This window comes from Terrapene carolina, unplaced genomic scaffold (assembly GCF_002925995.2).
Source record: "Terrapene carolina triunguis isolate 2854851 unplaced genomic scaffold, T_m_triunguis-2.0 Scaffold139, whole genome shotgun sequence".
Lineage (NCBI taxonomy): Eukaryota > Metazoa > Chordata > Testudines > Emydidae > Terrapene > Terrapene triunguis.
The window spans coordinates 10223549-10238231 of record NW_020664490.1 but is presented as its reverse complement, the minus strand read 5'-3'; the positions used below and the strand labels follow the sequence as shown (position 1 = coordinate 10238231).

The 14683-nt window shown below is 35.8% G+C and overlaps 1 protein-coding gene across 1 annotated transcript in view; it reads right to left on the bottom strand.

Moving 5' to 3' along the window:
• The window catches only part of LOC112121265 (neurobeachin), a 959539-nt gene that overhangs the window by 72843 nt on the left and 872013 nt on the right, over positions 1-14683 (bottom strand). Inside the window, exon 47 of the mRNA XM_029911962.1 lies at positions 3532-3684. Coding sequence (XP_029767822.1) covers positions 3532-3684 — 153 coding nt within the window. The remainder of the gene's footprint in view (positions 1-3531; positions 3685-14683) is intronic.

Sequence of the window (14683 nt, the reverse complement as noted above, 5' to 3'; positions counted from 1 at the left end):
ATGGGCTCTGGATCAGGATCATAGTGTCTTGAAATAGCCTCCAGATTTCTGTGGCTTCCCTGTAAATATGTACAGTAACAATTTTGCTAAGCCTGCTGAACAAATTCCAGCTCTTGGGGCAAACTCACCAGAGATATCGGTGCCACCCTCATGCTATATTTTTCTTTAGACAGATTTTTGTAAGACAAGCCAAAGTTTTGGGCTAGAGATGGGCAATTTGAATAATAAATCTGCTGAACAATCCAAATACATGTAGAATCAGACAATAAAGATGGGTCTCCTTCCATTCCTTCACAGTTCAGAAATGTTTTCTACAGTACATTTTCTTGTACACTGTCTAATCCAGTTTTATAAGTGCGAAGTGATAGGGGCATTAGAAATCTATTTCATAGTCTAATAGATTTCAATATCAAGTTTTTCTGATAAATCCATCTGCTTTTTTCCTTTCTAAGCTCAATCCTATTATTTCAAATTCCTTGGTGTTTATACCATTTTTGCAGATGTTTTCCCTGCCTTAACTATTAGCTAGCCCACTACACACATTTAGCTTTTAAAAAAAAAAATCTCCTCATTCTCTTTAAATAGTCCCACCCTCATTCACGTTGTTTCTCTTCTCTGAACTCGCTCTAATTTGTCAATATCCTTCTGCCTTTTAGTTGCCCAGAAATGAATGCCATATTCCAGGTGCAGTCTCACCAGAGTCATATAAAGGGACTATCTATGTGCTCTATTTGTAATGATTCCATAGACAGGGCTCAAAATTGCACTTGCCTTTTTTGGTGCCGAATGGAATTGCATATCAAATTTGCTGTTCATTATCACCCCCAACTCCCTTTTGGCATTACTGCTTACCAGATTTTTTCTTCCCGTTGAATATCTGTTTATCCCTTTCAAGATGAATGTCAAATGTATTTTCTGCCCATTATTCAAACTTCTCTATCCCCCTTTTTATTCTTTTCTTACATCTCCCAATTTAGTATTATTTGTAAATTTCATTAATATGCTGTCCTGCTACTTCTGGTTCACTAAACTGTATATGTTGGGGCTTGAGAAACCCAGGCTGACTAAAGATTCTTCTCCATTAGCATTGGCAAGCCAAGACTATTTCCTGCCATGCTATTGCCAAATAAGGACGAGGAAGGCCTATCTGAAAAACTGTATGGATTTGTGGAGGACTGGACTTAATCTTTAACAGCTATTAAACCACTCACAGTGGAATAGATGTTGGGATGAATAAAGGTCATCCAGAAAATATCTCCCATCAAGAATTGGATAAAAACAGTAGGATGCTAAAGTCAGGGGAGACAGGTAAGTTAGGATCATATGTGAATTGGATAACTCTTGGATTTAAGAGTCTGATAAGTATTCAATCAATTTAAGTCCCTAATTCAACTAATCCATAAATCCTAAAATTAGCCTATCTAGTAGTCTGAGCATACCTATGGATGTACAGAGTTCATTTTTTTCCTCGGCAAGCCTAACATTTGGAAGGTGTTTCCAACTTTTAGCTCCAATCCTTTATTAAATGCATAGCATTGTAAATGGCATAAATACCATACTTTAAATTCATGCAAACAGCTGTTTTCTCCAACAACCATTAATATCCCAGCACAAAACCTCTACAGAGAGCACCCTTAAGGTAATTTTCCAAAAGCAGAAACAAAATGGCAGCATAGAAATCACAGTTTAGCACATCATGCATACATTCAATCTGTTTCTCATCACATATTGTCTTTGTCCCCATTTAAAATTTTACACCTTTAAACATACAAAATGAGAGACAGATTTTAATATAAAAGAATAAAAATTATTTCTAAAATTTCATGTAGGAATTGAATAATGCGTGTGTTTAATTATTTTCTCCAAAAGGTGGCGGTTTGTTTATTTTCTTTCAGTAAGGAATCAAAGAAAACGGAGCTGCTGCTACTCTCATTGAAGTCATTAGTTCAACTCTTCTTGACTTTGATGAGATTAAGATTGGGTTCCCATATATTGCCATTGTCTGTGGTAACTATTAACTTTTATAAAGAATGTTAAAATAACTATGTCTATAAAACAAAAAATTCACAGTCAGATACTTTAGAAGGAAAATACCACTTAGTGTCTCCCTAACAGTGCAGGACTGTCCTCTTTCATATGTGTCTAGTGTTTTGTAATAAGATAGGGTAGGTGTTTTAATATTCAGTTATTCTTTTGAACTTTAGAGGGCTGTTTTTATGTGAATCCCAGAAGCACTGTTCCCTAAAAGATATATTTCTAGGAATTAAATTGCAACATTGGTAACGTCAATAAGCTGATGGAGTGGCATTCCTGCTAAAAGGTGTTTTAGGCAATGGTCTCCAAGCAGATAGATCTATACACCTCTTGGGTACGCATATATTGAGGGAATCTGTAGGCACAGGTAAGTAGTGGGTATTTTGATTCAAATCCATTTCAGGAAAATAGTCAGGAATTAAGTTGTTGAGAACTGTGATATAGTGTATGAAATACCTTCCTTTTTAAAAAAATGTTAAAATATATATCTTATGATTAATTTTATCATTAACAAATAGTAACATATGTAAGAAAACCTGCTAATATAGGCAGATGAAATAAATATAAATAATTTTACTTAACATAGATTTTAATTCTAGGAGAAAATGTGTGTCAAAGGTCAGACTACGTTTCGAAGGCTCGGTTTATTATGAACAGCCTTGCAAAATATAAACTAGTGTTGATCATGTATGCAGAGAAAACACAGATCTAGGTAATGGAAAACACTACTGAATATGCACCACTAAAATTCTATTATTATTGCATGAAAAAGCATAAATACACATATCAATACTACTAATCAAGCCACTTTGTCACCAACATAATTTGACAGACACCCAGAAGGTGAAATACCATGGCTGAAAACAGAGGAGAATAAACAGTCTCCTCTTAAAACCCCTATATCTTTTCCATTGAAAGTATGTTAATTTATTGAAAAATACTTTATTTATGCAAAAAAAGTATACATTATAGATTAAGGTATTTCATAGCTACAATTCTGCACACTTGGTAGTGATTTGTGTTGGAAGGGTACTTTTGCAAAACCCGTTCAGAAAATATAGCACTTGGCATAGTAGCTCAGTATTCCTGCATAAACAATTAATTCCTTTTGAATGGAAACTGAGCAGCGTCCAATCATGCAAGGAGCTGAGTACTTCCTGCAAACTCCCTTTGTGTTTATTTGCAGCAAATGTTCAGTATTTTGCAGGACTGGGCTCTTAACTCTTCAGGATATTTTACATTGTCCAACTGAGGCCCATCAAATTGCTTTCTCCTGAGGGAGCAAATAACTGAATTTACAATTCCATTATTGGTCCTCATTAAAGAAAAATCATTGTACAATAAAGAGTCCTATTAAATAAGAGCTGAATGGAAACTCCTCCCTGACTTTTTCTTTTTGCATTTTAACCCTAATTCTGCGGAGGTGAAAAGTCAACGATATGTTAGCTTGTTAAAACACTGAACTTGTTACTAAAGCTTAACTAAAATCCCTCTTACCATCCTGTTGATCCGGACAAAGTCTTCAGGCTTCTTTGCCCAAGGGGGAAGCTCAACATCATTTACAACAACTTCATCCTCTCTGACACCTAGATTATATCCGTTACTGTTGACAAACATCTCTGGTAGGTAGTAAAACTCTGGAATTAACTCCTGGCAGAGAGAAAGCATAGCGTGTTACCTTGCATATGTACAGAACAGCTGCATGATACTTAAAATTTTCAGAATTTCTGTTTCTCATACAATAACCTTATAAGAAAAACAATCTTTCCTATTTGCACAAAATCATACTTGCATTATTTATATTTCTGTGGACAAGAGATGTTTAAGGAAGAATTTTTATAATATTTTTTCTTGTACTTAACTTTGAGCAGACATTTTGTTATAATATATTGAACAGTTTTTGTCTTCCTTAATCTTGTTTCAATAAATGATACGAGTCACCATTTGTTAAATTAAATAGGTTAAAAAGTAATCAGAGATCTTCCACTTCTGTTTAACAAAACTATTTAAAAAAGGAAGAACCTGTGAAATCTTTGTGGAAAAGAAGGTTATATTTTAATCCTAATTTTTCTTTGCTTTTTTTTTCATATTATCCATTGCATTAACAGATATAACACAATTTTATGGATAAAAAGATGGCGCATAATGATAAACAAAAACAGTTTCAGGTGAGTGGACTTTTCTATAGTCAGCAACATTCAAATATGGAAAGGAAGCTGTTAGAATGGCAAAATGTCTTTAAAATTTAAATACATGCAACTTGAATTATGAAAGCTCAGTAAACAGGAAGCAAATCTGAGCTGGTATTAATATTTAGGTAGTGCCCACTGTGAAGTTTATCACAGTTGGAAGGAAGTCCTAAGCTGAAATTCAATGATTTTGACACCATAAATATCTCAATTTGTAGGTGCCTATTATTGAAGCAGCTGGTGCTGAATTGCAATAATAGAAAAAGCTACAGCTTTAAACCCCACCATCTTTTCTCTAATATCTAGATAGGGATTAAAATCACTAAATTACATTATTAAAAGCATTAGGGCATTCTGTTGTGTAACATGTTCAAAACTGATGAGACAGCACCTGAAACCTTAATCTCTTTGTGGTCTTTTCAAAGGCTGCAGACACAAGAGCATAAAAAAATCACTGCAGACACTGAAGTATCTAATTAAATCTGATCCGCCACTCTACAGAGAATAGAGCAGTTAAAGCACTGAAGGCCCTTTCAAGTTTTACCATTAAAAACAAATATATGAATATTTACATAAAAATTTTAAGTATTTTTAGTAGAACAACTTATTTGGTTCTCTTATACCATTCATGCTGTATGACAAACAGTATGATTCAAATTAGACTAAAAACCACAACACTAATTAATATTTAGCCAATGTAAAATAGTAATTAAATGAGACATGCCTGAACATGCAATATGCTCATTATATAGCTTGTAACTACATAAAACAATAACATTTTAAAGAAATATTTCACACAGTTAACAGTAAAACAACGTAAAAAAGATAAAAACCCTGAATATCATACTGGGTTAAACACAGACTATTTGGCCGGGAATCCTAACTTGTTATATTACCACCTCTAGTTTGTTTACTTGAAGAGTTTTCTAAAAATTCACTCTGATATGGTTGAAAACAAATTCTCTATTCTCCTTCTGACTTTCATCCCATTATTTCTTAGATTCTTGAAGAACCCCTATATTTGTCCATTCTCACAGGGACAGCACGAGGCCTGATTATCTTTCCAGAGCTCAGCAAAACCACTCCTAACTGTGGACTAATGAGTTGCCGCAAAGCAGCACATGCTGTAGTGCAAATCACAGCCCTCAGAGGTCCTCCAGATGCCTGCTGGGCTAAGAGTGGTGAAAGTATGTCATCTCAAAATAATTAAAATGAAATGGAATACAACAATGGAAAAACTGACTTCTAATTTTAAAAAAGTCTTCATTTAAATTTTGAACAAAATCCATGCAGTGCATATTGCTGATTTTTTGACTGGCTATAACATTTTTATATAGTTCGCTGTTCTATTAAAATATAAGACGACTTATAGTCTCTGCAGCTTCTCAATCGTAGAGCCAGACTGGGAAACTCTTGCAGCTGATGTAACTGTACATTTTGCATTATCCAAATGAACGTCCAATCTCTTTTTGAACCCTACTAACCTCTGGCCCTCAATGATACCTTGTGGCAAAGAGTTCTACACAATTATATATTAATAAATAGTGGACCACAAGCTAAATATGAGTCAACAGTGTGATGCTCTTGCAAAAAAAGCAAACATGATTCTGGGATGTATTAACAGGTGTGTTGTGAGCAAGACACGAGAAGTCATTCTTCCGCTCTACTCTGCTCTGGTTAGGCCTCAACTGGAGTATTGTGTCCAGTTCTGGGCACCGCATTTCAAGAAAGATGTGGAGAAATTGGAAAGGGTCCAGAGAAGAGCAACAAGAATGATTAAAGGTCTTGAGAACATGACCTATGAAGCAAGGCTGAAAGAATTGGGTTTGTTTAGTTTGGAAAAGAGAAGACTGAGAGGGGACATGATAGCAGTTTTCAGGTATCTAAAAGGGTGTCATAAGGAGGAGGGAGAAAACTTGTTCACCTTAGCCTCTGAGGATAGAACAAGAAGCAATGGGCTTAAACTGCAGCAAGGGAGGTCTAGGTTGGACATTAGGAAAAAGTTCCTAACTGTCAGGGTGGTTAAACACTGGAATAAATTGCCTAGGGAGGTTGTGGAATCTCCATCTCTGGAGATATTTAAGAGTAGGTTAGATAAATGCCTATCAGGGATGGCCTAGACAGTATTTGGTCCTGCCATGCGGGCAGGGGACTGGACTCGATGACCTCTCGAGGTCCCTTCCAGTCCTAGAATCTATGAAATTACCAATTTAAAATGTGATGCCATTCACATTAATTCAATGACTCTTTGTCCCTGTAGGGTGAGAAAGGGTCAACAGGAGCATCTTATTTACCCTTAATACAATTTATTATTTTGTAGTCATTTAGCATGACCTCTCTTATTTATCTTCTCTGGAAACTAAGCAGTCACAGTCTTTTAATCTTTCTTCATATGTCAGTCTCTCCAGGCTGCTAATCCTTTTCTGTTGCTCATCTCTAAACACCTTGTATTCCTGATAAATTCTTTTTTGAAACAAGGTGAGCGGACTGATCATAGTATTTCAGGTCAGGGAATAATATCCATGTATGTAACAACAGTATGATATTTCCAGAATTATTTTCATTCCTATTCATTATTTTGTTTGCTTTCTTGACCACTACCTTGTGGCATCCCACTCTTAACTTTCTGCCATTTTGAAAACTGACCATTTATTTAGGACAATATTTTACCTCTCACCATATAACTATTTAGTTCCTTCAAAGCATCTTCTGAGGAACTTTATTAAAGGCTCTTTGAAAGGCCAAATGAATGCTACCTTGTTTTCCTTTGCTCACTATTTTGTTGACATGGTTATAGAATTCTAGTAGATTAGAGAGGTAACATTTTCCTTTACAAATGTAATGCTGGTTTGTCCTTATCATATCGTGTTCATTTATGTTTTATAATTCCATTTTTAAATGTTGTTTCAACCAATTTTCCTGATAGAGAAGTCTGGTCTGTAATTCCCAAAGTCACCCCTAACATCTTTTTTAAAGACAGATGCAACATTTGTTACACTTCAGTCCTGTTCTTTGTTATTTGGATACTAGACATATTCTAAAGTCTTCTATCCTTTGTGATAATTACTTTCTATATTGTTGGCAGCTAAAGATAAAACCTAGCTAAATTTATCAAATGCTTCATCCCAAATTTCTAAATAGTTTTCATCTGGAGAACACAACTTGGAACTCAAAGAAACATTTGAATTTTTATTTCAGAACCAATCATATGTTCCATTTTAATACAATGTTCTTCCGTGTTATATTGTACACATTCAACTTGAGCATTTAATTGTCATACTTGGTAAAAAGCTTTTAACTGTCCTTCCCCATTTGAGATTATAATTCTGCTTGTTGAGGACTAGACAGAAACTCCATTTGGAGTCTGTCAAGATTAAACAAGATCATGGCCAGAAAGCAAAATCAAGTATACCATTCAATTAAGGTGAGCACATCACCCTGAAGGACATGCCCTAATCTGCTAGGATGGAGATCAGGAGAGGAGTAACTAAACCCAAGTCTTGCATGTGGTAGTACAGAATACTATCTACTTGAGTTGTCCAGTGTCAGACCAGGATATACCCTTTTAGTTTATTACATGTGGATACTGGAAGCAGATTATTTCCAAGATGTGCATATCAAACTTTACAATCACATGGTTTGGACCTATTGAGCCCTGTTACATTTTGTCAAATACATATCACCCAGAAAGAAACTAAATACGAGCATTTTCATTGACTTCAAGGGGCTTTAGATGGAACACTAAAACCTTAGCTAAACCAACAGTATCTCCTGCTTCTCATTCATTTGTATGGATTCTGTAATTTTCCATCAAATAATGGACTGCTACAAACCCCTATTTCTGCCCAGTAGAAAGGGAGCACTGGGGAAGAAGTTCATGTTTAAAGTATCTTGGAATACCAGTCAAAAGCATCTGGCAGATCAGCAACGGTGTATCTACCAGAAGTTGGCACCAACGGCTCTGTTGTCTGTTGATGCTTTCTATAAACAGATTGCTTCAATCCAAGCTATGAAGTTTCTCACTGTTCGAAGAGGCCATGGTTTAAGAAGTTGATCTTTTCAGAAAAGCCACGAATATAGGATAAAAATGCTGATGACAGCCAAATCTAAAAGTATTTTCTTCCTAAACCAAAGCAGCTTCAAACAGTACATGAGCCTATATAGATCAGGATGAAATGGCAAACATGATATACTGTAACACAAAAAGCTTCCCTAACACCTATACCAGCTTGTAGGTATCAAATGTGGCAATAGGGGGGAAAACATTCACAAATCATAAATATTAAATAAAAATTGACTTATTAAAAGTATTTATATACCTATGGATTTCCTTTACAAATATGTTCTTTATTTTTATTTTGTACAACTGAAATATACTTTTGCATAGACTAACATATGCAGGATAGTTACTGGCTTCTTGACTATTGCCAAAATGTAAAAGGGTCCAAACAAATTTTTCAGATGGCATAATCTGTCATGTATTACTTCTTGCCAAAATAAATATCTAGCGTTCAAAGAGTTAATAAAACTAGGGATTCTAGTGATCTAAATCCATTTGAGGTCATTTCTATCTAGTACGCCTTGACATCTCAGAAACTGGTAACCTCCTCTGCTCCTCTTTCATTCACACATCTAAGAAGACAGGTTAGCTTTCTATCACTTAATAGCCAGCTACCTTTTAAGCAGCTCTAGTAGCTTAGATTTTCTCAAATGAAGAATGATGCAGTAAAGCTATGAAGGAGTGTAAAAATGGTAAAATAAATTTTATAACAGACATTTCATGTCTGTAAATGTGATCTCTAGTTTATTTTAATAGCTATACTAAAACCCCGAGGTATATTTAATAGTATTATATGCCTTGTGTCTTTGTATGAAAAAACATCCCCAAACACATTTTCTAATTTACTAGCATGTGACAAATCCAAGGTGCTTAGGAATTAAACTTTAAAAGTATGTCTTGGGTGATAGAAGACCACTATTAACACTATCATAATTGTATACCACTTGCATCAAATCTGACATTTCAGTTTAATATGTTTTGCTAAGAGTATACCATTTTATGGCCTACTAGTAAAATCAAATCCAACACAGACGTTTTCACTTTTCTAATATAATTCACTTCAAGATTTTAAGCTGCTATTTCTTTCTTTCTTTTTTTCCTAAATGGTTGATCCCCTGGCATCCATTAATTCCACAACCGCCTCTTATTGGGTCAATGAGTCAGTCAGGAGTACCTCCATTAACTGTATTAATTTACACTATGTCACCTTAATGACATTTTGTCATAGCTACCTTTCCTGACACCTACATACTCTATTCAAAAAGTAATATAACAAGTTTGAGAGGCAGTAGGAAACGTTAGTGTCTGAACAGTAAGTTCTTTGGATGTCAGTGTTAACAAAAACTGGAGGGGAGGAGGGAGGGGGAAAAAAAGATGTGAAAGTTGACTGGCCAACTTATGGTCATTTCCGGGTGACTTGTTTCCTGAAAGGTCATTCTACTAACATTCATTCTTCTTCCAGCTTGCACTGATTACCACAGGAGAAGGTCGACATTAATAAAGAGAGACACAATAAAATAAACTATTTTATCCAGGTTCTCCCTTGTGTGTTACCATGCTGATATAGCACACGCTGTATTAATTCTGTTCTATTCAAGTCAGGTGAATGGGTCTCTTTGAAAATGAACCCAAACAGTGCAAATACACTGAGCAAAAAATGTGTAAATAAATCTTTAATCATGCATTTCACATAATTCTACAATATGTTAGCTTTTTCAAAGGTATTGCACCTAATCCACGGGATAGCATTAAGTGCAAATTACTGTTTGCTTTTTACAAACTGATCAAACTACCACAGCCTTATTTTCATTATCTCAATGTGAAACAATTTAGCTATTGAAGAAACTGCGAGAAAGAAAGTGTGTCATAACTGCAGTTTTTCAAATAAATGTCAGATGGCTATTTGGTGTGATTTAAGCACTATATTTTTAAAAAGAGATTAAGATATATTTTAAAATATTAAGGTTGCACCTGGAAAAGTAGAGCAGGCTAATGTTGTGGGCTTTCTTTGTTTGTTCTGCTTTAGAATTTCAATTTACAAACCTACACTGACAATTAAAAATTACCTGATTCATCCTCTCTCTCAAAATAAATCTCAATATCCTATCAACATATTCATAATATAAGCTGTTAGACTTTTTATCAGACAGTGTGATAAAGAATTTTTAAACGCATGTATTTTTCTGAATGTACATACATTACATGAAAGCCAAAGCTATGGTAACATTCCAGCACGTAATACTACTAATTTTAAAGGATATATATGTATATATACGTTATTTTTGAAGAATTTTGTAATCTCTGCCATTTTCATTTGCTCAGACCAATAGGTTTTCAGCTCAGATTCATTTAAAAAAATGAAACCGGTGCATTTACTATAGTTACATTTAACGTTACTACCAATTTTCGAAGATTTTACTGGTTTGAGAGGTATTTTATATCTAATACACATAATGGTGAATATCAGTAGAATTAGTAAAACTTTTATAGTGTGCCCATTGTATGGTAAGTGGGATTACATTAACAAGTAATCTCCTCCAAAGAGCCACATATGGAACTACAGGGATCATAGGTGGAGCTAGAATGAAGTTTTAGAGAAATTTGTTGCAAACTCTGATATAGTACACACATTAAGCATCATATTTATTGTACATGCAGATACATTCACAAAGAATTTTTGCCTCTTTACATGCTATTTATTATCATCCCACCTCAGTCCAATGACTTTCAGACCTACTGTGTAAAGAGTTGAAATTATGAAGCAAGAAAATGGGGATATTTAGATATTTCAAATTGAGAGAGCTCCAATTACTTTTAATTAACCTAGTTTACTTCTACTAGAAATCTCCACCTCCCATCTTCCCCCCGGAATATATGAAGACTAAAAAACAGCATCTTAAGAATGTGACAGTAAGACTAACAATCTAAATTAAAGAATAAAAATTCTGCAGGAGTACTTGACAACATGGGCCAAAAGTATGCAAAGAGATCCAAGCAGTAACAAACAGATCTCAAGAAATGGGATATTTCTAGAATTAATAACAGTTCAGCTTCCTTTCTTTCCGTAGAATACACCTTGAGTCGTCACGAGAAATTCATCCTGATGTCATGGCATTGAGAAATGCACCTCATTAAGGTCTTAAGCCATAAAAAACAGCAACAATTAGCTGCTACATTCACTCTTGATTTATCACTAATAAACAGACTTTAGAGATGGAAAGGTCCTAGAGGATCTATCCTCTTGCCAAGTCATGATTGCTCTAGAATATATTTCCTAATGCTTTGCCCAGTCTCTTAAGAAATAGGGCCTTGTACTACTTCCACTGAGAGTCTGTGGCACAATCAAATAAATTTCACTGTCAGCAAGTTCTCATATTATGTTGCCCAAAGATTCCTTTTATAAATATCATCCCATTACTCTTACTTATATCTCTTTGTCCATGAGAAATTCCTCTTTTTCTCTGAAGTTTTCGCTCTTTATCTGAAGTATTTGTATATGTTATGCCCCTCCCTTTAGAATCACTTAGCCAAACCACATACATTTCTTTTAATTTTTCTCTGTAAATCAATTTGTCCAGCTCCTTAAACATTTTGCTGCTCTTCTCAGTACTTCCTGCAATTTGTCTGCATAATTAAAGTAATGAGTTGTCCAGCAATGAAAGCATAACAGTTGCTTTATTCAGCATCTATAAAAAACTCTTTTCTCTAGAACCATAAGATCTGTGTAACAGAACTGAAAGAAAAACAGACTACTTAAGGTGGAATTTTGATACAGTGATATGTTAGCTATTATAATGTTAATCTTATAACTTGGCTTCATTAAAAGCCCTCCTATTGAACTGGACAAAGTCTTTGGACCAGGAAGCTCAATATTGTATAACAAGGAATTTTTACACACTGTTTACCCTAAGGACATGTTTTGTACTGTAGCAGTATTGGCTTTCTGTAAGTCAGGGGTCTCAAAGTCCTGGCCCACGGGCCATCTGCGGCCCAAGAACCTCCCCACTTCAGCTGAGACCCATGAAGCCACACTGCTGGTTCTGTATGCTGCAGGCACCGCCCACCACAGCTCCCACTGGCTGGGGGAGAGGGACAGGAGATACCATCACTAGTCGCCGGGCAGAGTCAGCATCATTAGTTGCCAGGCAGAGTCAGAATCACTTTTTTCCACAATGAATATAAACAAATCAAAACACCGAACACAACTATCTGATGCACACCTTGCTGCAATCCTGAAGGTTTCAACTGCTCAGTCACTGAGGCCAAACATCAACAAACTGACAGAACTGAAGCATTGCCAGGTGTCTGGCAAATATTAAAAACTCTCTGGCAGGCGAAGAATTGTATAAAGTTGTATGACAGTTTTATTATTTCTAAGAAATTCAAAATAAAAAATATAATATAAACGTTTTCTTTTCTGAACACCATCCTCAGTGACATTATTGGCCCACTGGGAGGATTTGAGGACTGGCACTGGCCCTAAGGTAAATTGAGTTTGAGACCCTTGGTGTAAGTATTCTATAAATACATTGGGTAAAGCAGTATATTGAATAGTGGTACCAAATATGCCAGCAAGTTTGGCCCAAAGTATGTCTAATCTAACTGTAAAAGGCTTTTATCACTACACTATCAAACTAGTGTATTGTAATTTACTAAATATGCTCCTCTTAAAATATCATCATATTCACGAACTATGTGAAAAACACCTCAAGTCAATATGTACTTTTAATATCATTTGAATACTTACCGGGAAATTCTACTTAAACTAAAGATGGAAAAAATCAGAACTCCAGATCTGAAAACCTTGAATTTTGAGTAAGTTCTGGTCCTCACTTCGCAGAATTGGCTATCATCTCTGTAATGGGTGGAGCAAAAACCCCAGGTCCCACTCCCTCCCCCCTTCCCAGATTCTGGGGGAAATTTCATTTTGAGTCCAAATTCAAACTTTGCAACTCACAGGACCATCTCTTCTTTAAAGTACATAAATAGGATTCCCAAATGTAGTGACAGTGTGTAAGAAATATTTGGCACAAGCATTAATAATACATTTTCATAAGGGCATGCTAGCAGTAATAGTTTAACCATAAAGTTACTAGAAACTAAAGAGGATTTAATAGTAAAAGAAAAAATTTAATGTTAAACATTAAATTTTCAAAGCACCTTTATGGGATTTTAGCCACATAATTTCCATTTGCCTTTAATTTGGGAATTGTATAGCTAAACCTCTGTGCAACTCGATGACATTTTAGGTGGTAAACAAAAAATATCCCTATTTTGAAACTGCATTATGTTTTCTATAAACTAGAAGAAAAGGTTACTCGCCCTGTGCAGTAACTGTGGTTCTTTAAAACTTGTGTCCTTGGGGGAACTTGACTTCAGGTGCAGATGCACCTCTCAAGCCCTTGATTACAGATTTTTTTGTTGAGTGTGTACTGGGCCTGCACATGCATCCTATACATCCTCATACTGTGCACCGACATGATATGTGAATCACCGTCAGTTTCTTCTCTATCCAAACCTCCCACAGAGAAGAGTCCAAAGCAGCGGGGAATGAGGGCAGGTAGTGGAGCACCCACACAGACACACATCTTGAAGAAAAACAGTTACTGCACGGGGGAGGAATCTTGTCTTCTTTGAGTCGTGTCCCCTCTGGGTGCTCCACTTCAGCTGACTCCGAAGCAGTATCCCACAGGGAGGAGGGAGCTTCGGAATTGAGTCCAGAACTGATGATAGAACCAGAATTCCCAGTGCCACATCAGATCTAGCAGCATGGATCAAGGCACATTGCCTTGAAAATGTATTTATTGAAGCCCATGTAGTGGCCTTACATATCTCAGATACTGGAATATTTTTGAGTAATGCCATGGATGCTGCTTGCAACCTGGTAGTGTGCACTATCACCCTGTGGGAGCGTTGAGCACTGGCTTCATCATAACAAGCAACAACAGACCCAGAGAGCCAAACAGATAGTTTCTGGGTGGAGATTGTGAACCTTTTGGATCTGTCTGCTATGGAAACGAACAGTCTAGATGACTTCTGAAATTGCTTGGTTCTATCTACAAAGGAGGGTCAAGGAGTGTTTGACATCGAATGTATGAAAAGAGTTCTCCTACTGAGACTTATGTAGTTTGGGGAAAAACATCGGTAGATAAATGGTTTGGTTAAGATGAAAGTCCAATATCATCTTAGGTAAAAATTCAGGATGGGATCATAAAGAAACCTTGTCTTTGAAGAACACCATAAAGGGGGATCTGCCATTAAGGCCTCAATTTCCCTGACTCTATGGGCCAACATGTAGCCACTATAAAAGCTGTCTACATGGATAAGTAAAGCAAAGAATACATTGCCATCAGTTTGAATGTAGGTCTTGTGAGGCATCTAACTACAAGTTGAGATTTCA